Here is a 22878-nt window from a genome sequence, read left to right on the forward strand (position 1 = left end):
AACAGGCTGGGTGTGTGTCTGTGTATGTGTGTGTGAGAGTGTGAAAGAGAGAGAGAGTGAGAGAGGGTGGCAGAAAAGAGATGAGAGTGTGTGTTTATAGGGAATCCCACACTTTTTCCATCCCATAGGCATGCTTTCATTCATCTACCCTAGTGAACTTCCACGGCATGAGGTGCTTTATCAGGAAGCCCCCATGTGACTGTCAGTCGATATGTTTTGGTGAAGGATTGTCCTGCATACCTGTGGAGATAAGAGCTCAATCTCAGTTCAGCTAAGCACACACTGTGTTTGGGAGATAGGTAGAAATGCTGGTGGATTGCATTTCATTTACTTTCTTTTTTTTATGGAGACCTCTGGCAGAGATCCCCAAGATCCCCTTACTAAGCCCGGAAATCTCAGTCTTAAGAGAAGGAGTGTTGTGAGTTTTCACCCTACATGGCAGCCTGTTTCAGAGACTGCTGTTGGGGCTTTTAATTCATATTCTCCAGCAGGTCAGTGGCTCTCAATCCTGGTTCTCAGGGCATAAAGTAAGCTACTGCAAGTTGTTCTATCCTACCTGCCAGATGATTGGATCCACTTAGCCTCCCAGGTATGGGTCGCCCCCTGATTAGACAAACAATGAAAAGTAGCACGACTGTGGGAATGAAACTCTCTACAGAGCGATGCAATTTATTTTCTATTATAGAGAGAAGCTACTGATTATTAACAAAAGCTAAGAAAATACATTTTGCATTTTTTCCCCACTAGCTTTTACTGTTCATATCTCATTTCATGAAATCTGTTTTCTTTTTATATTGATTAAGTCACAGTTGGTTGACCTCAAGCAGCCATACAGTCCCAGGGAACCAAATTGAAAGAGAAGTGAAACTGTTTTTCTCAGCAAAATGCACTCAATTCTCAGCAGAAGAGGTGAAGACACTGTATTTAAATTGTGTATGTGATGCAACTTTGCTGTCAGGACACACTTGCTTTTTTGCCATAGTTGGTAAACAGGAGGCTGACTGGCTGCATTTTGCACAAAAGAATAGTTTGGATTTCTAAGGAAACAGTTATTATGCAATCAGAGGTGCCATGGGAGAAACATGCGAGATCAAACCCATATCATCTCCCTTTACCTCCTCACGCACCCCCCTCAGCAAGGCCAACAAATACAGCCCAACATTTCCTCAAGCGTCTCTCTCTCTGTCTCATACACACACACACACACACACACAGGCAGTTGCATACACTCTACTTTTAACCCATTCACTAGAGCAGTTTGTCTTTTGCAGTTGTTTTTAGCCAATTGGAGATGAAAATGAGTGATTGCAGGCAGATTCCTTACTGAAGGTCGGACAGCAGTTTAGCCCCTTAGCACATACACATGCACACACACGTGCACACATTTGCACACAAACACACACGCCTTTACACATAGAAAAACATGCCCACTTCCAAGTTTTTAATTTGTGTTCCTGAGAGGACTCTTAGACCCAAGATAGCAAGAACAAAGTGCCCCTCACTTTCTCTCTCTCTCTCTGGCTCTCTCTCTCTCTCATATAAATACACACACATACAAACACGGTGATGGGTCTTCCCTAGGGGGGTACAGGGGCTATACTACAGAAGGGAAAACAGGTCCCAGCTAAAAACTTACCAAGATAAGAAAATGAGGGAGGAGAGAATGAAGCAGGCATGGAGGAACAGAGAGAGAGAGAGAGAAATGGGAGGGGGTTGAGATGAAATGTGAATTTAATGGGGAAAGAGCCGAGAGGGAGGGAGATACGGTAGCATGAGACTGGAGCAGACGGAGAGCTAACGAGGGAGGCTGTGAGGCTGATGTACAGATGACAGTATGGGTTAACTTAAGGGTAGCACAGTTGTTCAGCACAACTGCACTCTGCCTCCCCAAATGCAAATGATCTCAGTCAGTGAAACATAAAGGAGGAAAACAAAGTGCATATCCAATGCGCATTTACAGATCTTGCGGAGCATGAAAGGTGCTTTACATGTAACCAAGCATGAGAAATTTCAAATAAAAAGACATAAGCAGTGAGATGTAAAGCTTAAAAAACTCATCGTTTTATTCCTGCGTGTAAGCCACTCTCTAAAGATGTGAGAGATGCAGACTGTTACACGAGGAGAGAGATCAGGAGGAAACATCTGATCCAACTGTTAGGAGATGGTACAGGTCTCGTGGGAGAGTGAGTGTGCGTTTGTTTGCACAGAGTGCACTGAGTTTTTCTGCATTTTCTGTAAGTGGGTCTGCAGATTTTGCACGTGCATGTTTGTTGTCAGCGTGTTTTACTGTAGCACTGACAAGCCATATTGAAGCTCATTAGGTAGATGAAGGACGAAGATGGTGCCCACTCACTCCCACCTGATGCAGGAGGTAAAAGCAGATTGACCCACTGGGTAGAAAACAGCCCCCGAGCTGGGCACTATATGGTTCCTATATAAGTCTGGGCAATGAGTCTCAAAACCACTATTACAACTAGTTACCTCAACTATGACTAATGAATGATTGCATTGTTGAGAGGTTGAGCATCTGTGTGACCCTCTGACTCTCTGCTGGTTCTGTTGAGTGGCTCAGGGTGCAGCCTGACAAACCAAAAGTGAAATTTCCTTTGGGGATCAATCACAGCTCTGCATTTATGTCCAGTGCACAAATGATGACTTGAATTACGTAGGCTACTGATGGAAAATAATAAACACCACGGTTAGAAGTTTGTACTTGACAGATTGTTCAGTGCATTGTAATTTCACATTCTCACTAAAGATTCTTAGGTGAGCTAACAAAGACAACAAGCCAGTCACAAGATAAGGAGGACTTTGAGGCACTTCAGCAACAAAAGCAACAATAAAGCAGAGGATTTTCATCTGGCAAATATCCGCTTGAAAACAACAAAGGTGTAACTTATAGTCAGTCAGTCAGGGACAGACATGCACGTTGTCGAAGATGGCCTACTGCCAAAAATAAGGAACAATAGCTTGAGGAAAGAAATGAAGGCACAAGATCCAAGCTCCCTTTGAAGAGCTGTAATTCCCAACCCTAATACCACGGCCCTGAACTCAAATCACAAACAGAATTCAGTCGTTATTTTTCCATCAGTGGTTTTGCTACTGTGACATGTCAAAATGTCCTCTAAAGGCAGGACTCACAGAGGTGAGAAAGAAGACTGTTCCTTTTTTTCCACACAACTATTTTCCATCACTTGTTACAACACTGCAAATGATGGAGCACCACGGATGCCTCAAAGCAGAGATTGTCCCATTTTTATGATTCATTTTTGTCAAGACAAAGACATTAAAAAAACACACACAGTTCTTAGAGAGTTCTTGAAAGAGATCAGGAAGCAGTGTAAGCCAAGAGGAACAGACTTGGAGAGATGAGCTGAAGAAGCTGAAGAATCTTTTACTGAAGAAAACACACACGTAGCATCAAAATAATTTGCAATGATAATTAAGTATACACCCTCTGTGTCATTATTTATGAGGTTAACTTAATACTCGAAATATCGATAGAGTAACTGTATGAGGCATCAGAACAGTTTCCCCTTATGGTCAGACAACAAGTATCAGTCAGTTTGTCAAATATACTGAAACCTTATGTGTCTCAGAAGACATCATACTTCCTTCTCCTGCTTCCTTTCCTTAATATGAAGCACATATAAAGAACCTGTCAGGAGACACAACCCCTTTGCCTGTCGGTAGTCAACAACAGGTAGTGAACTTTACAGGTGCCAGTCCTGGCTGTGATGCTCACAGCTGTTATTGTTTTTCTGTCCCCCAGTTGCTCTGTTTGGTTTTCCTCCCATTGTTTTCATTTTTCTATTGTTGTTATATGAAGTGATGATTGAAATATCACGTCCACCAAGGGACACTGACAATGTTAAGGTTATTCTCTCTTATAGCATAAATAGTCATTTGGACAAGATAAAGAGAGATGAGAACAATTCCCATGGATAACTGCCCAGTTCAATTCACTTGTGTTTTATAAATAAACATGATCCGTATAATGTGAAAAAACTGATTCTGGGTGTTTAACAGCATGACAGAGAAACAGATGTGGTCCACTCACGCAAGAAAATTGAGATTATTTATGTAGAATATTTGTATGGTAGGATAGGATAACAATAGCTGAATGATTATTCATCAAGCCAATTGTTGGCTGAACATAGACTTCCCAGGGTGCAGCTAAAATACAATATTTAGTACTGTCATGGCACACATTTTGTGGCCTCTAGATATCTTATTTTGTTGAAATCTGTCATAAAAGAGACTATGTTGTTAAGTGTTTTTCTATTGGTCAGTTAAGGTCATGTGACCATAAGTTACAGGAAGTGCAGCCATTCTTTCTCCATGCGGTCAGGCAGACAGCTCCTCTCCTCTTTTCTTCTACGTGAGTGCCTTGGAGAGCCTTTGCTTGTAAGTTTTGTTAGTTTTCTGTGTTTCTGTTCAACAGAGCATATAAATAATTTAAAAATGCTTAAGTTGGATTTAAAAACGATTGTTTTGGAACAAACAATGACGGTGATAATATAGTTCGCTAAATGCTAAGCTAAGCTAAATGTTAGCTTATTGTTATGGCTTGTGCATTGAGACTGTAATCAATGTAAATTCATTCTGGATTGTATTTTGTGAGTTACTAAAGTACTGTAACTTTATATTCATTTCAGTTTTACAAAAAAGGATGGAAAGAAGAGTAAAAAGGATTCAGTAAACATACTCCTGCGTCCGACTTTCTCTAAATCCTGCTGTTAGCTATCTGTCAGTTTGTGCGTATATGATACACGCCTCAGGGACAGAATAAGTACAGCATGTAACACTGGAAAAGGTAAATAGGCCTTCAGCCAGGGGTCATAAGCTACTTTAACGTGTGTTGGACTTGTTAGCTGGACACGATATAGAGTAAACAAACACACTCTTCATCCTGTTGTGTTATGGGAAGGAAAATTAAAGAAAACACAAGCCTCTAAACTCATTAGATGCAAAGTATTAATACTAGAACCCAGAGCACAACACTTCCACACCTTGACAGCCTTGCTGTGCCTAGTTACGGTTGCTAAGGTATGTGAATTAACGTAATTTCAGGACACCAAAAATAAAATAATGGAGATGATTTTGGTCAGAATGGATAAATGGGATGTGGCATGGGGAGAAAACAGCCCAGTTTGAAACTGGGATCCTAAGGGAAGTATTACACCAGATGGATTTCAGGGTATACACAGCATCAAACTGTGTAATTTATAAGCATCAAGTCCAAATAGTCTAAATGTGATGAAAAGTATAAAAGAACATTGCAAAAATACAGCAGACAGGAAATGAGTCAATGCCCCAAAAGCTCCTTTGTTGAACCCTTGACAAGCTGTACTGTACCTGTCATCAGCTGACATCTGGATGGCTGAGCATGTGCGCGTGTCAGCATGTGCCTGCTTGAATATATTGACATATGTCATCAAGTTTAGTCAGTGGAGTAGTCTAGACTGATACTACAATCAATATGTGCTTTGTGTGTGTGTGTGTGTGTGTGTGTGTGTGTGTGTGTGTGTGTGTGTGTGTGTGTGTGTGTGTGTGTGTGTGTGTGTGTGTGTGTGTGTGTGTGTGTGTGTCTACCAGCTGACTGTTTATGTCATTAGAGAAGCTATCATCTCTGCTACTGTTTGTGGAGACTGACTCAGAGCGGATGATGGCGATGAGAATAACAACAACTGTGGAGTTGCAGTAGTGATTGTTGTGGCAAGGATAATAGATTGAATCATTCATTCCCCTCCTCTGTGGATGTTTACACAACCAAAACAAAAGCCGAGACGGCGAGCTTAGGCTCATCTGTTTTTCCTGTCAGCTTTGTTTGAAGGAGACAAAAACTTCTTTCCCCCTCCAGGTGTAATCATTGTGTTTTTGTAAACTGTGTTTGTGTCCTAGTTTTTCTTATGATGGCCATCATTAAAAGCACGCTCGTCTACTTTGGAGAAACTCCTCAGTTTCCCGCTGCAATTAAGAATTTCACAGCTATTTAATAGGGTGACCGCAGATGACCCAAAATATGGCGTCTGTTAAACTCCTCTGTTGCTTCACTGCTCTCTCCGCTGAAACCATGACACTGCCTGTGAGTCAACAGTGTACTGTAAAAACTGCCATCTGCTCATACTTTCTGTGGTTGTGGTTTTGAGTAAGTGTGGTGGGTTTTGTCAGCATTTATGGAAATAATGGAACATGTAACACATAACTCCATGGTTTGATGATGATGGTGATTATGAAAATAAGTTTTATGCTGTTCACTTTTTCCAAATTTTTTGTGTTCCCTTTTTGCAAATCAGTCTTTGTGCAAACATCTTTTCAGCATTAGGAAGAGTTGCCTTGATGATGTATAGTTTAATTCGGATGAGCAAGATGGAGGAATATAATTTTTGCTTTAAAGATGATGTACTTGCAGTTTTTGGTCTCTTATTCAAATTTTTGTATAAGAAAAATAGAAATGTCACGTCTAACATTTCCTTCTGTTTTCATTTCCTGTAAATCTTCTCATCTTTCCGTGTCCATAATTCAGTTGTATACTTTTTTACTGGATTAACTTTGCACCACATATGCTACCACACTCACATTATCATGTCCCTTTTTATAGCCTCAACACTTTATAAAGAAGCGCCACTATTAATTTACTTTAATCTACAGTTTCCTCAAATAGGATGTCAGGCAGCTCAGTCTTACTGTCTTCAATCCAACACGTTGAAATGTTAAGAAGAGTGAAAAGCAGCTTGAGGCTTTTCTAAAATATGATATCAAACTTCTTCATCAGATCCAACTGTTCTCTTATGAAAACACATTATTCACACCTCCTCTTATCTACTTGTTGAGAGTTGCGTGCCTTCAGAGAGTTAGTCACTGTTTGACATAAAGTTCAAAGCTCACTGGGAGTAATTGTGCCTAGTATGCACACTTGAAATTTCTTTGTCAACTTCCCGCTGTAAAAATGTACTTACTGTTCAGTCGATTGAGATGATATTTGAATTATTTGAGGTATTGGTCCAAACTTTACAAAACATGTTGCCTGAAGCTGGAATTTTAAAGGCTTGTTTTGATGCTGTAGTACTTACCTGTGCAGTGAAAGTTTTCATTCTCCTCTAGGAGCCTTTTTCTTTCTTTTTCTTGGTCTGTTCTTTTTCCAACTTTAACCAATGTTAAACCATCTAATCTTCTCACTCTGGCTTAATGAGAGGACGTTTAATTTTGGTGCATTTTCTCACCAAACAAACAAAACCGGCCTCATTCGTAACATGTGACAGAAAGTGCAGTCATTTCAGACCTTATTTAATATCGTTGAGACCATTTAGAAACTGATACAGTAATTACAACTGATGGTAGGCTATAGAGCAGTGTGTTTGTTTGTGTATGCAACGCAGGGTTGGTGCTGTGCAAACACACTTTGAGGAATATGACTGAACAAGTGTGTGTTTGTCTACATTCATTGCAAATGTGTGGTCGATACAGTTGAAATCCACGGGCCGCTGATTTCTCCGTCAACACAACCGACTCAAACACTTGTTAGGAAACAAATTGCCTCATTGGTGAATTGTGTAAGTAACTAGAGGTTGAGTGCAGTTTGGAAATAAGTCAACAGCTTTCAAGGGAAGTGAATTGGGTTTTCATTGGGGAGTTAAGCAGCTGGTCTTTGGTGATAGTGAGATTCATGCACCTGCATCACAATTGCTGTAATGATAACCTCTAAATGGAAAAAAAAAAAAAATTGTTGCGTATGTATGTGCATGCACTTACTTTCTCTTAGTGTGAGCCAAGAAAATAAAATCAGACAGATGGTGGAGGGCAGCCCCTCATTTGGGCATTTTGGTTTAACTAATGCAACGGCAAACCAGCTTGAAACTTGGATTCAAATGAAGACTCAAATAGCAGGAGACATACCCTCTCCAAGTTCTTATCGTGCTATCGAGGTTATTGTACGCAGTTGGCTGCTGTAATGGAATAAAAACATCACCCAGGGGAATGCACACACAATTTTACACACTTCCAGTGTAATGATCACATGGACTCCACCCCATTTATTTTCCCCTCTGCTGGAAACACTTACAGCTCTATTTCTGGGCACAGTGACGCTTGTCAATGAGTTTACATTTCCTCTGTCCAGGCTGTCTTCATGAATGTTAGCGGAGGCAAATTACCGGCTAAACATTATATTTATGTAAAATGTGCATTATTGCTTTTTTCAATTGAGTTAGCTCAGTAACTTCGGAAAATAGATGTGAAATTGTGGCAACATACTGTAGCTAAGCTGCAGTATCATTTGATATCAATCTTGTCAAAGGTAATTTCCCCCTTATCTCTTTCTCAATCAGGCTGCAACTGTTTGAAGAAAAGTGAATGTCTATCAGACCATCAAAGACCTCCAAGAAGACAACTTCAAACAGCTGACTTTTGTATGATCAACAGTGAAATGCTAAAAATATTCCATTTTTAATAACAAAAGGAAAACAACAGCCTCACTTATAAATGCTATTCATAGTGAATATTCAATATTATTGCTCGATGATCAGTTATGGCATCAGTTTTAATTGTGATTAATAGACATATGTCTTCTTTGTCACTTTTTTTTTTTTTTTTTATAAATGTGGCCATGTTGTCTGGAACCAGACTTGTGGTTGATGCAAGAGGTTAATAAGTCATAGATTGTGATTTATAATTAATCTGATTTCTCCTGTTGATTCGAGCCCTGCAATGCTATATGGATGTATTATACCTGATTGGGTCTTATCGTGCTTTAATTACACTGCCTACAGGAGGCCAAGTATGTTTACATGGTTTCATTGCTTTTCCGATTAGGACTGACTGTGGGTGTATTCATCTCGTTTCATTTCTGAATAGGGGGCTCTTCCATACAACTGCTCTGTTTACTTTGCATTGTCTCTGTATTTACATTGATAGTGAGCAGGGATCTCAGTGAGCAGAAGGTTTACAGAGGACATGGCTTTGCTAAACATGTGTTACTGCAAAGGAGATAACTACTGACGTCACAAAACACAGGCAGCTGTGGTGGCCAGTCACAGTTTGACTCAAGAAGAGGATGTTATACATTATTGTGCAAACCAAGACTAACGTAATACAAACAAGTGCAGGATGGGAGTTCACAGATTGAAGACTGTTTTTCTCTTTTCAAATCTGAAATCAAAGCTCATCCTCATTTACTCCTTACTTACTTCTTATCTGTGCAGCACCTAACCACAACCTACAGTAATCTGAGCCCTAACCCCAACCACAGAAGGTGGGAGAGACACTAAGGGGAACACCAGCACGTGTTTTGTAGCACAGAAGATGAGGTGTGGGTGTGTCAAAGTTGGATCGTTACGTTTTTCTTTTGAAATGTGGATCCTACATGTTGCTTTTTTTTTTCTTTGTGTAATGAAAGACAAGGTTGTCACCAGACTGTCTTGGACGCCCCAATGAATTTGCTTTTGCTGTTCTTTGTGATGATGCGTTATAACAAACATCAGCATCAACATTTTCAGCTCTTTAATTTGATCTGACTGTGTGGGCTTTTCTACTGTGCAACTGGATCATGTCGTCTGTGTGGGTCCATTGAGGACACTCTCACATCACCCCCGTCTTCTTCTCCTGTGTTATGTGTCAGCCTGTCATCTCTCCTCCACAGGTTGGCGGTTAGGCTTGTTACGCCGTCTCATAGGGGTCTATAGCTCTTCTCCCAAGAATAGTTCACATGCTGCATTACAAATGCCACCAGCCATATTCCAATTATACGCGGCTTGTACAGTGGGATATGCCAATTAAACATCCAGGGCATACCAGGAATTCAGAGCATTCAGGACATAGAGCGGGTGCTAAGCGCCCATTTTATCTCTGCCTCTCTATTTCTGTCTTCCATTGAAACATGTGTCCTGTCTTCACTTTTCTTCTCCCCTTTTCAAACCTTAAAACACTTTGTGTTTGAAATAGTTCTTAAAGCCTCCAGTGATTCAGGGTTTGACTTTTACAAGTGAAGGTTTCTGTTTTCACTGCCCGGAAAGTTCCTCAGGTGGCATCAGTTGTGACCACGCTATCTGGAAATGTACCCACCGCTCTGGGGGTAGATACTGTGTTTTTGGTACCTTAACTCTCTTCTTTATCCTGCTCGCCTGTAGCAGCAGAGACGAGGTTTGAATCATCACAAAGAATACTTTCATTTTAACACATTAACTGAGAAGCAGAGAAGAGCCCCTTGAGTCTGTTTTGGCTATTGGCACGACATTTGCTGTGATCGTTTCGAGTTGACAGCAGCAACGGCTACTTCATTTGCATACTATTCAATGATAAGGTAATAGATTGTACATTTATTCGTTTTTACTATGAAACTCAAAGCCAAGAATACCCATTCACTTTTTCATGTAAACCTGAACTAGGAGGATGACGCTGGTATTGAGCCGTAATCAAAAGTTTTGTTTCTGAAGAAGGAAACGACACGCTGTCAAGTTTCCATTGACTACCCACACATCCTCATGGGTCTTTGCAGCAGAGTTCAAGCATCATTAATACAGTACACACAGCAGTTGCTAAAACGTATCTTGCTGTCTGCAGCCACATGTAATACTCACAAATGCGTCAGTGGTGGTATGATTTCACATTTAGGATTTCTGCTGTGTATCTGAACATCTGTGGTATCGCCACATCCTTCCTCTTACCTTCAACAACAAAGTAACCGAAATTTCAAAACAGCAAGTTACCCGTGCTGAAATGCGTGTGAAAAGTTCCCACAGTTTGAAATATACAGTAGATTCTACTTATTATAGATGTATCTTGTATGATATATTTAGTATGTTGTGAGAAAGAGTACAATGAGCATTCACATTGCCAAACTGGCCTTGATTTGAACTCGATTCATTTTTTTCACCAAGCTTTTCTTTTATCTATACTCCTCTGTGTAAAAAGTGGGAATTGGCCTAAACCTTCTATTTACTGAGACCTGTGATAAACTGGACAGATTTTCTCTACCTAAAAAAAAGTGGATGATTTTGACCTTCATATTTTGCCAATTATTGATTTAAAATCTCTTCAGAACATTTGGATCTCAAAAGATGCTGTTGAACCTACACTGTGTCTTCAAGTATACTGACACTCCCTCTTTCTTACTTTCCTACTTAGTCAAATACATGCGCGAGGCCACGCCATACGTCAAAAAGGGCTCCCCCGTGTCAGAGATCGGCTGGGAAACTCCCCCTCCTGAATCTCCCCGCATTGGCAGCCCCCCCATCTCCTTCTCCTTGACATCAGACCCTCCAAGCCCCCAGCCCCAGCCATCCCTGTCGCTGCAAGGCGACAGAAGATGCATACCACTCAAGATGTGTTATGTAACCCGAGCCATGACCACGCCAGACCCTGAAAACAGGTAGGTGACACACACATACACACACGCTCATTGTCACGGTCTGCTGCTCTTGTGCTTATTGCTTTTCTTTGACAGACTAATATCATTGTTTCACTGATTAACCACTCACATAATTCAGTCAGCCAATTCACGTATAATAGTTTTTAGGGATTCACATTTTTTGTCAGAACAAATTGGCTCCACAGACAGGGTCAGGATGTTGTAAAACTACTAAAGCCCCTTTGACAATGACCAAAAACCCCCACTAATACCTGATATTTGTATCCAGTGGGAAAGGGTACAATCAGCATTCATTCCTGGCCACACTGACCCTGCTCTAGTCATGAGTATATATTGGCTCCAGCTCTGACTGACGGTCATGACAAAATGGGTGGACTCAGCCACAAATTCCATCGCTCTCCATTCAAGCAGCACTTGAACATTGTTCAACTGGCAGTGAAGTTAAGTGAAGTGAGTGAAGTAAAAGCTTTAAAAAAGTAAAGGTAAAACAAAGTCGCTGGCTTCCATGCTGCTTTTTCCACTGTTACCAACTGAGTTTGTGATGTCAAACAAGATGTGAACATGATGTAACAGGTTGTTTGATTTGGTGTTTTGATAAGGTTACGGAAAATAACAAGTTGAACTAAAAATTGAAACAAAAATTGTTCTATGATTTGTCACTTGGCAGCATCGGTCAACTGCACAAGGAAAAACATTGTGATTTTATATTTCCTTACATAGCTGAGCTGAAACTCATGCACACCGGCACGGACGGACAGGTGCGTCGGAGACGACCTACGTGGTCAAGAAACATGAAGAAAGGCTCCCGCACACTGTCTTCACTCGCATAGGTTTATTAAACAACATTTCGGTCCTGAGAAGGTCTGGCCGAAACGTAAGTGAAGATAGTGTGCGGGAGCCTTTGTTCATATTTCCTTACATTAAAAAAAGTGAAAAGGAGGGCGTCGTGTAGCTCAGTGGGTAGAGCAGGTGCCCCATATACAGAGATTATCGTCGTCACCACAGTGGCCCTGGTTCGACTCCACTGGTGGCCCTCTGCTGAGTGTCATTCCCCCTCTCTCTATCTCCCTCATTTCCTGTCTCTACTGTCCTATCCATTTAAGGCCTGAAAAGCCCCAAAAATATTTAAAAAGAAAAGAAAAAAAAGTGAAAAAGTGAAAAAGTCCAATTCCAGTCAAACTTTAAACACAACAACATTATGAAAAGGAAGCACTGGATATGTGTTACAGAGAGTGTACAGTAGCAAACCCCAGAAATGGTTATCTTAATTAGCCAAAGGTTAACTGATGCTCCTCTGCTCCTCAACTCAACACTGTGAGACAATAGAGAAGTCAACCCTGTGGGTCTGCAGCTCCTTCTCATATCCTCTAGGGATTACTCTGTCGTGTTTCTCAGAATTTTTTTTAGGGCATTTCCACATTTTTCTTAAAGACAGACGTTTGAAGTAGCGCAGAGATAATTCTCAGTCAGCGGGGGGCGGTCTTTTAGGAGGTGTCGTCAAGTTAATTGGTTGGTAATATGACAATGGCCCGAATCAAACAGAACGGGGTAAGAAAGCGATTTACTCTTTCAACTTTTTTTTTTGGTGTCACAGACTGTGGATGTGTGCTTTCTGTCCTACTTGTCTCTCCCTCTGTTTCTCTCTCTCTCACCACGTTGTTTGCCTTCCCACTCGTCATACTTTTTTTTTCATTTTGTCTTTGCTTTTTTCTGTCTTGTGTTTTTCAATCACTTGTTTGTGTTTTGCTGTGCCTCTTGTGTCTCCCACTCCTCTCACTTTCTTTTCTTTTATGATCTCTCTCTCTCTCTTTTTCCTCTGTGTTCCCAGCTTTCTCTGTTGTCTGTCTGAATCAATTCTCTTCCATCTCCATCCTCCTCTCCCATCACTTTCTCCCTCTCTTGATTCATTTATTTTCTATTTCACTACAATTCCCTGTATATCTCTATACTGACATCCCTCCATCCATATGTGCACCCTCCGTATATGTATATGATTTTAGAAGTTTGAGATAGCTGAACCTCGAGAACCTTCAAAGCTTCAGTCGATGGAAAAAACATCAAAGTCAAGTGGTGAGAGTGAGTAGGGACTTCAAAGTTTCCTCTGTTGAGTATAGATGTTGTCAGCTGTCTCCATGTTGAGACTGTCAAATATAAATGCTAACACTCACAAACAATCACAACAGCAAAACAAAAAATGAAAATAGAAGAATGTCTGACAAGCACAGGACCAGATGGCTCTCTGTTGTTATTCTACAGCAAAACTTATTTAATTTACCAGTGAAAAAAAAAAAGATTAAAAAGTACATTTCTCTTAATGTAGTTAGAATGTGTCGAGGGATGTGTACAGTCTTTGTAGAACAAGTCACTGACAGTGTTTGTCTGTGTTGTGCTACATGACTATCGAGAGTTTTGTCCAGCTCCTTCTGAGGATCTGGAGAAATATTGGAAAGCTCCTTGGTGAGAAACAGCTTTTAAAAATGAATCTGCACAAGTGAGTTTGGGCAGAAGACATTTGACATTTAGAGGTTTTGATACATTCAAAGCTTTTGCAGATATTCATGAGGACATGACCGGAGTTTCACTTTACAAAGCATAAGGCCTTTGTTCCACTGGTCAATTCCTTCTAGAAATATCACATTTATCACATTTAAACTGAACTTGAGCTGCACATTCACACATCTCGGATGATGTATTAAACTATTTAAATGCACAATAAGGTTGAACATTTACTTCGTTTGCCATAACTTTATTGGTCAGCCAGTTGCATAAGTCTCATCTCATGACGAGGTGAGGTTGTGCTTCACACAGATAACAAAGTCCTAGGAGAGATTCACGGGCGCGATGTCCTCTGTCAAATTTACCGTAACAAGCATGTTTTTTTATGGAGTTCCTTCCTTACTGTTGCAGCCAGGACAAATTCCCCCTTTGACTCACTAGTAAATATTTAGTAAATGTTTGAACAGGAGGACACCCAAGTTGAAATCTATGTTTAATACATGTCCGTGAAACGTAAAAAGTCACATCACCACATAGTCGAAAGTTAAAGGTCACAGGTTGAGACTAAACCTTCTCCCAATTCGGTTTCAGGAATGAAATGCCTTAAAAGGCTCTAGAAAAAGTGAAAGTGAAATCCTGCTTATTTTTTTTTAGATTAAACTCAAGGCAGTGATGCATCCCTCTGAGGTTTTCTCTGTTCATTTCAGCAGATGTTGTTTAAACTCTGTGTAAGCCTGTGAGGACAGAACAATATGAGGGAAGGCGGGACACGTAGAGTGATGAAAGATGATGATAAAAGACAAGGAAGTAGAGTGGACCTGAGGAAGAAGTTTTCCTCACATTAGCATAAACTGTGTATGAGGACATAGGAGACATTTGATGACAGATGAAATTAAAAAAGGCAATATAGTCATAGCCTTACTAGATACAGTGTACTGTAGATGTTATGAGGAGGTGTGGAGAGACGGGGTAAGAGGACGTTAGAACAAGGGGTGGAGGAGAAAAAGGGAAAGACAGACAGAGATTGCAAAAGAACAGGAAACGCTTAGATGAGCAAAGATAAGGAGAAGAGGAATATACAGAGACAAGAGATGAGAAAAGATTTAGCTAAAATGAATGAAATACATGTATGTCTCTTTCCTTCTTTACCATTAATCAGTGTCATTACTGAAGCAACAAACTCAAAACCCTGGGTGTGAATGTGTGAGATATGAGGATGTCCATAGAAAACATATATATATATATACGTATAGCTGTGTAAAAAGGAAGAGATGACTACAGGCAGAACCAGCATGGTTCCTCACAGTAAGACGTTTTATACAGCACTGTACTCACTGTCTAACCTTGACAAGTTTCTAAATGCAAGAAATAAAAATTTTTTTGGTAAAACTTTTTCACCCAGGTAAATGTGGCCCTTGAACTTAAAATGACACAACCTCTTATGTAGTATCTTGTGACAGCTCGAGGCAGTCCAACTGTTGGCTGAAGATCCTCCAAGACAAATATTTACACACCACTCAGTGTAGGAGGCAGTTTCAGACTTTGTGTTGGAGGCAGAGCTGTAGACCTTAGCCCTGACAGTTGGACTAAAACTCTTAAAGACTTGACTTGACATGGGACTACTAGACGCTGAAAGGAAATAATTCAAAGGGGCACTGCAACAGTCGATTTTACATGTCAACTAGGAGCTCTGCAGCCACGGAAACAGTTGTTAAATGTTGTTTGTGGGTCAGTGTTAGCACCAGTGTTATCTCTGCTTGCTCTTGGAGACTTCTTCCAAACCTCAAACTCGTTTAAACATTACTGAGTGAGTGTCAATATGCAAAGTGTAGGATCCATCTAGGCAAAACATGAGGATGGCCCAGAACAGTGCAGGCATGTGTCTGCACAGTGACAGCCACATACCTCCAATAGTTAATCATTAGGCTTTTGTTGTGAAAGGACTCAGCCACCTCCAAAAATCCTATTACCCAGCTTTCAGAGGAAATGTTTAAACGTCATTTGTCATCAGAGTTCAGACACCTGAGAGACCTGCAGCCGACTTGTAGTTTTCATATGAAGTTTTAGGGACTTCACTTGGATCTTGATTTAACTCAAGGCTTCTAACTTGACGTCAGTAAGGACTTAAAAACAGCTTTGGCTTTGCTTTGGTGTCACAACAATTAATCTATGATGAGTCATCTCTGGATTTAAGCAGGGATGGGAGAGGTGGCCAAAACAAATAATTGAACTGTTGTGAAATCTAACTATGTTATTCTCTGTGACACATATTTAATAGCTTAATTCCAGTAGGCTTATATTTAGATTTTTTTTTAAGTGAAGACATGAGAATTCCCAGTGTTGTAACCTCTATTATTGCTTTACAATTGTTTCTTCTCTCAGAGCTGTTAGCTCATGGATGAATATTTACAGTAGAATGCAGTTATTGCATATGTGCATATTGGAACGCACCTACCGAGCTTGGATAATATTGTATAATCCTGTGAGCTCTACTACCCTTTAATCAAGCCTGTCCTTCATGCAAGCAGGACCAGACTAATGACATTCATTCAAATCCACCTACAGCTCCTCCAGTTCATGTGCGGTTCCCCCAGTGATTCTCTGTGTTCCCTATGTCTGCGTCACACTCTCAAGAGATGAGATAACTTCAAAGTAAAACTCCACATCTTGGCCAGAAAATGGCAGATAAGGTCTAGTGGAGTCAGAATGACACCATCCTTAAGGAACGTCCTCAAACAAACTCACATCTGGTCTTGGAGCACCTCCCACCCCCACCCCCTTCCCCTTCTGCCCACCCCTGTCCTATATTCAATCAACTCGCCTTTTACAGGCTTCAAGTCCTATTTTTAAACCCAGAGTAACACACCTGGAGCTGATCTAGACGGTCTGTCCCGCCTGCGAGGGTTTGATAGCAGAGAAGATTTATTACGTTCACTGGGGCTTTTCCTGGTCTCCAGTGTGTGTGTGTGTGTGTGTGTGTGTGTGTGTGTGTGTGTGTGTGTGTGTGTGTGTGTGTGTGTGTGTGTGTGTGTGTGTGTGTGTGTGTGTGTGTGTGTGTGTGTGTGTGTGTGTGTGTGTGTGTGTGTGTGTGTGTGTGTGTGTGTGTGTGTGTGTGAAGGAAAAAGCTGCTAGGAAAGCATGTTTTCTGAGTAGTTTCTCTTTTTTTCACCTGGACAGTGGAAAACTGTCAACACAAATGCAGGATTTTTTCATACTTGGTAGCAAACTCACTGAATCAAGAATGCATTTCCATTTATGTTTTGAGTTGAAACTGAACCTATACTACCAGAAAATTGCCCCCGGTGCTTCCTGTAGGAAGTTTTACTCACTGTACCGTTGCCCCATCTCATTCATCCCAGCACAACGGCATGCTGATGCGGTTTAACATTTTATATCTTTATTTTCTGCCTTACATTAAGGGATTCTTATGTATACAATTGTAATCGGGTTTTTTTGTTGCCTTCTTCAGGAAGGAACATTTAAGCTTCTTTTTTATCCTTTAGCTGTTCAGAATATTTTTGTTTCTGGTTTTACTCCACATATATGGATGCAACAACAACACGTGGCATTACGCACTGTAAAGGCTGCCACATGTACCTTCTTAAAATTCATATTCACTGAACACACAATCAAAGAGCCGTTCAGTAAGATGGAGAGGCGGCCTACAGATGCATTTCTCTCGAGGCCAGAAATCCTCCCATATGATATAAGCAGATTAGTTATGGAAATTTAGTGGGAGACAGCATTGTATCTTATGGCCCTCTGAAGATGCACAAGCAAAGACTGTTCTGTGATTTAAAATGACTTGAATAAACTTAAATTTCATTGCACTTCATTAGGTTGCTCTGTCCGGATGCCCATTCTCAAGTGAATGAGACAAGTGAGTGTTTTGTGAAGCTAAATATTTGGCTGCTAAAACTATGAATGAGGACTAAATTGAGTTGAATTGGGTCTGCTAGATAAGGCTAGCAATTTCAAAATTCAAGGATTTTTTTCATCTAATGTTGCAAACAAGTTTTAAAGCCCCCCGAATGATAACAGAGAGGTTAAAGCTGTTTGAACTTTTCTTATCTTCTCTTCCAGACAACTGGAGCTACACTCCCCTGACGCCAGGCACACTGTAGTGCTGCGTTGCCCAGACCAACCATCTGCCCTGTCCTGGTTCTCTGCCATGCACTCTGTCACCTCCATGCTGGCACAGGTCTGTCTTTGATTACACTGCTGTCACAGGTGACTCTCATCATCAGAGTGACCATTAGAATTAGATATTTCAATGGCTGTGATGCAGCTGCTGCAGAGAGCTGCTTTGAATCTAATGTGTCCTGAGCCATCATCTATCCAAAAAACTGTCATCCCACCACAGCGGGCGCTCGCAGAGGTCATCCAGAACACAGTCAGGACCGGGGTGGCTGGCAGCAAGGAGATACGACACCTGGGATGGCTGGCGGCTAAGGTAGGAGTATGTGTGTGTGTGTGAGAGACACCACTACTTTTTTCATTTCTCACATTTTTAATGGGGTACCTTATCACTTTTTATTTGGTGACTATCTTGTGAAGATGCATGTGTGAATGTGTGTGTGAGGTACAATATTAGTTTTACATCTTAAAAGTGTGGACATTGGATATTGAGGGCATATTAGCTGATTCTCTTGTGCTCAAAGAGTAACCTTTAAAAAAAGGATGTGTTTCTGTCCACACTCATTAGTCATACTGTGTTTCCATAACTCTTGAACTTCCATTTCTTTTGTATTGACTCTTTAGACACAGTTTGAGTTGTTGGTGTGTTGTATACACAAATTGTCAGAGGCACTTCACCTATTAATGGTGATGTCCAACAAGCAGTATGCTTTTCATATGTTCTTTACGCTGTCTTTCATGTGTTGTCTTCTGTGCTCTGTCTGGCTTGTGTTGTTTGTTGTGTGTGAGGTGTCAAAACTAGTGTCCACTTTGGTGAAGAATGTTTTCTAATAATAATAATAATAATAGTCAGCCTTTGGGGTGAGGCTTGGAGTTTGACATGTGGTTGTGACTGCTCAGGTTACAAGCTCAGGAATACATTACGACAAAGAGGGTCTTGTGTGTGTGTTTGTGCACAAGCCAGTGTGTGTATGATGCATATTTTTGCTTTGTGCGTATCTGCTGTGCACACACGTGCATACATTTTTGAAATTCACACAAGCGAGTACACAGCTAAAGCGTTCCTCTCTATTCCACATACAATCACACACCTGTGCAAACACACACACTCACTCACACACATACCTGTCTAATTTAGTACCCATGAATTTGCCAATATTTGATCCTTCAAATGCAGTACAATACTGTTACTTAGCAACATATTCTCATTATGTTAAAAAGATGACCCTTGACCCTCCAAATCCCATGGTATGATTGGCTGAGGCACAACTTCAAAGAGCAGCTTAGGATTCCATGGCGGGGCTACAGATAAGCTCTCATAATGAGAATAGTTATAGAGCATTGTAAAATGAAATACAGAGCGCGCCTGTGTGCCTGTGTGCATGTGTGTGTGTGTGTGTGTGTGTGTGTGCTCTAAGTTAAGAGATTAACAGTGTGTGTTTCTAAAGGGAAAGCGAGGTTTTTGCTCATTAGGAATGATGCGTGGGTGAGGGGGCACACAATGTGCTGAAAGTGTACCTGTACCTGTACACCTGCCACCTTTATCATTTGCTATTTTTTCATTCAAAAACATTTAGTCGACATTTGGTGTTTAAACACTGACAGAAACAAAAAGACTGAGAGTGAAAAATAATGCATCCACGAAGTGAGAGGTGAAATCTGGTTGACACCACACACTGCTAAGTGTACATATTAAACACCATTCGTCTCTCAGACACATCACATAAAGCAGCTCAGTGGCACATTACCATTGATATCTCTGATGGAGTACCTGCTTTATTTAAAAACCTGAGGACGCTTTCAGCGTTGGCGATAAATTTGAGAGGGCATGGGCACACCGAATCCTCCAGCATCAAATAAATCAAGGTTGTGCTTGATTCAAATTCAGGTTTAGCAACCTTTGTGATTTACTGAAATGATATTGCGGTTTTAAGAATCGGTTGACGATCATTTGATGTTATTGTAGAAATGAGCACATAATACTTTGTAATCACTTTAAAGTTATTACTCCAGACTGTGGTAATTTGTACACTTAGCAAAACAGTGCAGTAATCCATGAAGAAAATAACTTCTTTTCTTTTCTATTTTCATTTTAATAGCACAGTCCCCTGTGACCTCAAACAGTGCAAGTGGGTATAGAAAATGGATAGACGGGGACAGTCATCCATATCTCATTGTTTATCTGTTTGTGCTGCAGACAGAGAGCGAGAAGCAGTGCTGGAGGCCGGTGCTGGTGGTCCTGACAGAGAAAGACCTGCTGCTCTATGACAGTCTACCACGAGGCAAGGAGGCCTGGCAGAGCCCTGCACACATTTACCCACTTTTAGCCACACGGTACGGCATCATCAAAGCTGCAGACATTTTTGTTGTTAAAGTAATTGAATGCATTTTGATATTAACACCACTGCTTAATTTATGTCTATCAAAACTGATATTGGTGACAAACAATAGGATAGGATAGTGCTATAACCTTTTGCAAATGTTAGCATATGCAGTTTCAACACTGCCAAGGATTAGAAATACTTAGAACTGCAACTGTTTTATCCATGTAAATGGTGGAGCCTCACAGAGCTGCTATGGTAGTGGCAGACTTTTAGACTCATAGCTGCTGACTTGACAGCTTTTGGCTTGGCAAACAAATATTGTTCTACTTGCTAACACTTTTGATATCCAGGTTTTGTGAAACTATGGAAAAAGCACAATGAGAGCACAACACAAGAATGTTTTAGAAAGATAGAAGTTTCTTTTCCTGTGACAAAATAATTTTTCATAACAACTTACTTTCTTAGTGATAATCATGTGTTCCTTTGATATACTATATGAAACTACATCAGCGTCTGTGTTTATTCAGTCTGGTCCACTCTGGTCCTGACCGGGGGTCCCCTCACTCTGGCACGGAGCTGTTCTTTGCCACTCGGACTGGCACGCGACTCGGCATCGAGACTCACTTGTTCCGGGCCGAGACCACCAAGGATCTGTCCCTGTGGACCAGACACATAGTCAACGGATGTCACTCCTCAGCTGAGATGATCAAAGAAGTCACTACAAGTGAGTGAAGTTGCATAACACAAACATATATTCAGATTGAGTAACGCACGTGCCTTTTTAAAAGGGGGGGAAAGCATGGGTGAAACATTCACACGCAGACTCCAGAGACACATCAAGGTGTAGCTGTGGATAGAGTGGAGTGAGCTGTACAGGTCACTAAACTGGATTCACTGATGCCTCATCAGTCGTGCTCCAACACGCTGCAGCAAACACATCCATAGGGATTGAAAAGGCTTCAAGGGTAAGTGCTGCCTTAAGTCTCACAAGCCTAAAATAAAGTCTCAATCCAGCACATAAAGAAAAAATGTATACAACCACAGCCTAGTGAGATAGAGGAGAGGGCTGTGATATAATTTGACAGCCATATGGAAGATGTGAACAAAGACCTTGCTATTTATAGTCAGGAATGCTTTTCCAGTGTGTGTGTGTGTGTGTGTGTGTGTGTGTGTGTGTGTGTGTGTGTGTGTGTGTGTGTGTGTGTGTGTATGTGTGTGTGTGCGCATGTGCACTGTTTAACATTAGGTATTGGTCATCCAGGGAATTCCCCCCCTCCTCCCCCCTCCCCGCTCTAGCTCCCTCTTTGCCTCCTTCCCTCTCCAAGCTCATAATGTCCTGGGAATAACACTTCTCCCATGGGTCCCCTCCTGCCCGCCCCCTCCACATCTCTCTATCTCTGATAGCACCGTGCCAAATTAAGTTTCACTTCAAACTCCACACGTTTATGAAACAGCATGCATCCAGCAGAATTATGCTACACTACACCCTTCTCTGTCAGCTTTTTTCACCACCAAACTCTTAAAAATCATGTCTGCACCCATTGATCCAGGTTTAAATGTCACGCTGTGATTAGCATAGAAAGGCTTGGTTCACGTCTGCAGAGCACGATTTACATTCAACACTCAACGGTGTGTGATAATCGCCGGATATTGTATGTCAGAGAAGTTTGCTGGGAAATGTGAACATTAGAAGGATATCTTATTTAATCCCATGACAAAACGCTGTCTAGACTGAAACAAGCTGCTCCACATCAGTGTGTCCTAGCTGGGAAGTAGCAGCTGAGCCAACAGATACAGTTTAAATCTGCATTAATAGACTTTTTTGGGGCAATTTTAGAACATGGAAAGACTTTGACATGACAAATGATAGTGAACAGTTTATAATCTATTCACCAAGGAGATACAGAACAGTGTTAGCATTAATGTGGAGTAGTTTCTGGCAACCTCATGAATGTTCTCCTACAAATAGATCAAATGTTGACCAAAAGGGTTTACCAAAGTGATCACAATACATCCTAATGAGGACATGGGTGTCTCTACCTAATTTACTGGAAATCCATCCCAAAGCTGAGTTATAGCAGTTCAATGAAACATTACAAATCAACCTTGTGGTGATTCTCAAAGTCAGGATCTACATATTATTAGGATTCATCCTGTAGGAACCATGAATCTACACAATTTTATCTCAATTCATCCACAAGTTCTGACATTCATAGTGCCCTACCACTTTGATGGCTAAGATTGTTTGTTACAGCAGCTTTAATTCTGTACTGTAAAGCTGATTTATGACACAGGTCAGTGACACAGGCAAAAGGAATGAGAAAAATGACAATGGTTTTGAATCTCTACTGCTTACTATTGAATTTCTGTCTCAAATGAAGGCCATAACTTCTCTGAAACAGATTGATGTTAGCACCAAGTCCTTCCTTTTATATGGAAGTAGGAAAGTAATTTACACTTCCATGAGAAGGAGTGTGATAATGCATACAAAGTGCATTCATTCATTTTTCAGCAGTTGCCACTAGAGGAGTTGTTGCGTTGACCTTGTCAGCT

The 22878-nt window shown here is 40.9% G+C and overlaps 1 protein-coding gene across 1 annotated transcript in view; it reads left to right on the top strand.

Moving 5' to 3' along the window:
• Window positions 1-22878, top strand: part of sntb1 (syntrophin, basic 1) — a 34586-nt gene that overhangs the window by 731 nt on the left and 10977 nt on the right. The window contains exons 2-6 of the mRNA XM_083990195.1: window positions 11125-11368; window positions 17948-18065; window positions 18228-18317; window positions 20199-20335; window positions 20853-21049. Coding sequence (XP_083846321.1) covers window positions 11125-11368; window positions 17948-18065; window positions 18228-18317; window positions 20199-20335; window positions 20853-21049 — 786 coding nt within the window. The remainder of the gene's footprint in view (window positions 1-11124; window positions 11369-17947; window positions 18066-18227; window positions 18318-20198; window positions 20336-20852; window positions 21050-22878) is intronic.

The sequence above is a fragment of the Trachurus trachurus genome, assembly GCF_905171665.1.
Source record: "Trachurus trachurus genome assembly, chromosome: 16".
NCBI lineage: Eukaryota > Metazoa > Chordata > Actinopteri > Carangiformes > Carangidae > Trachurus > Trachurus trachurus.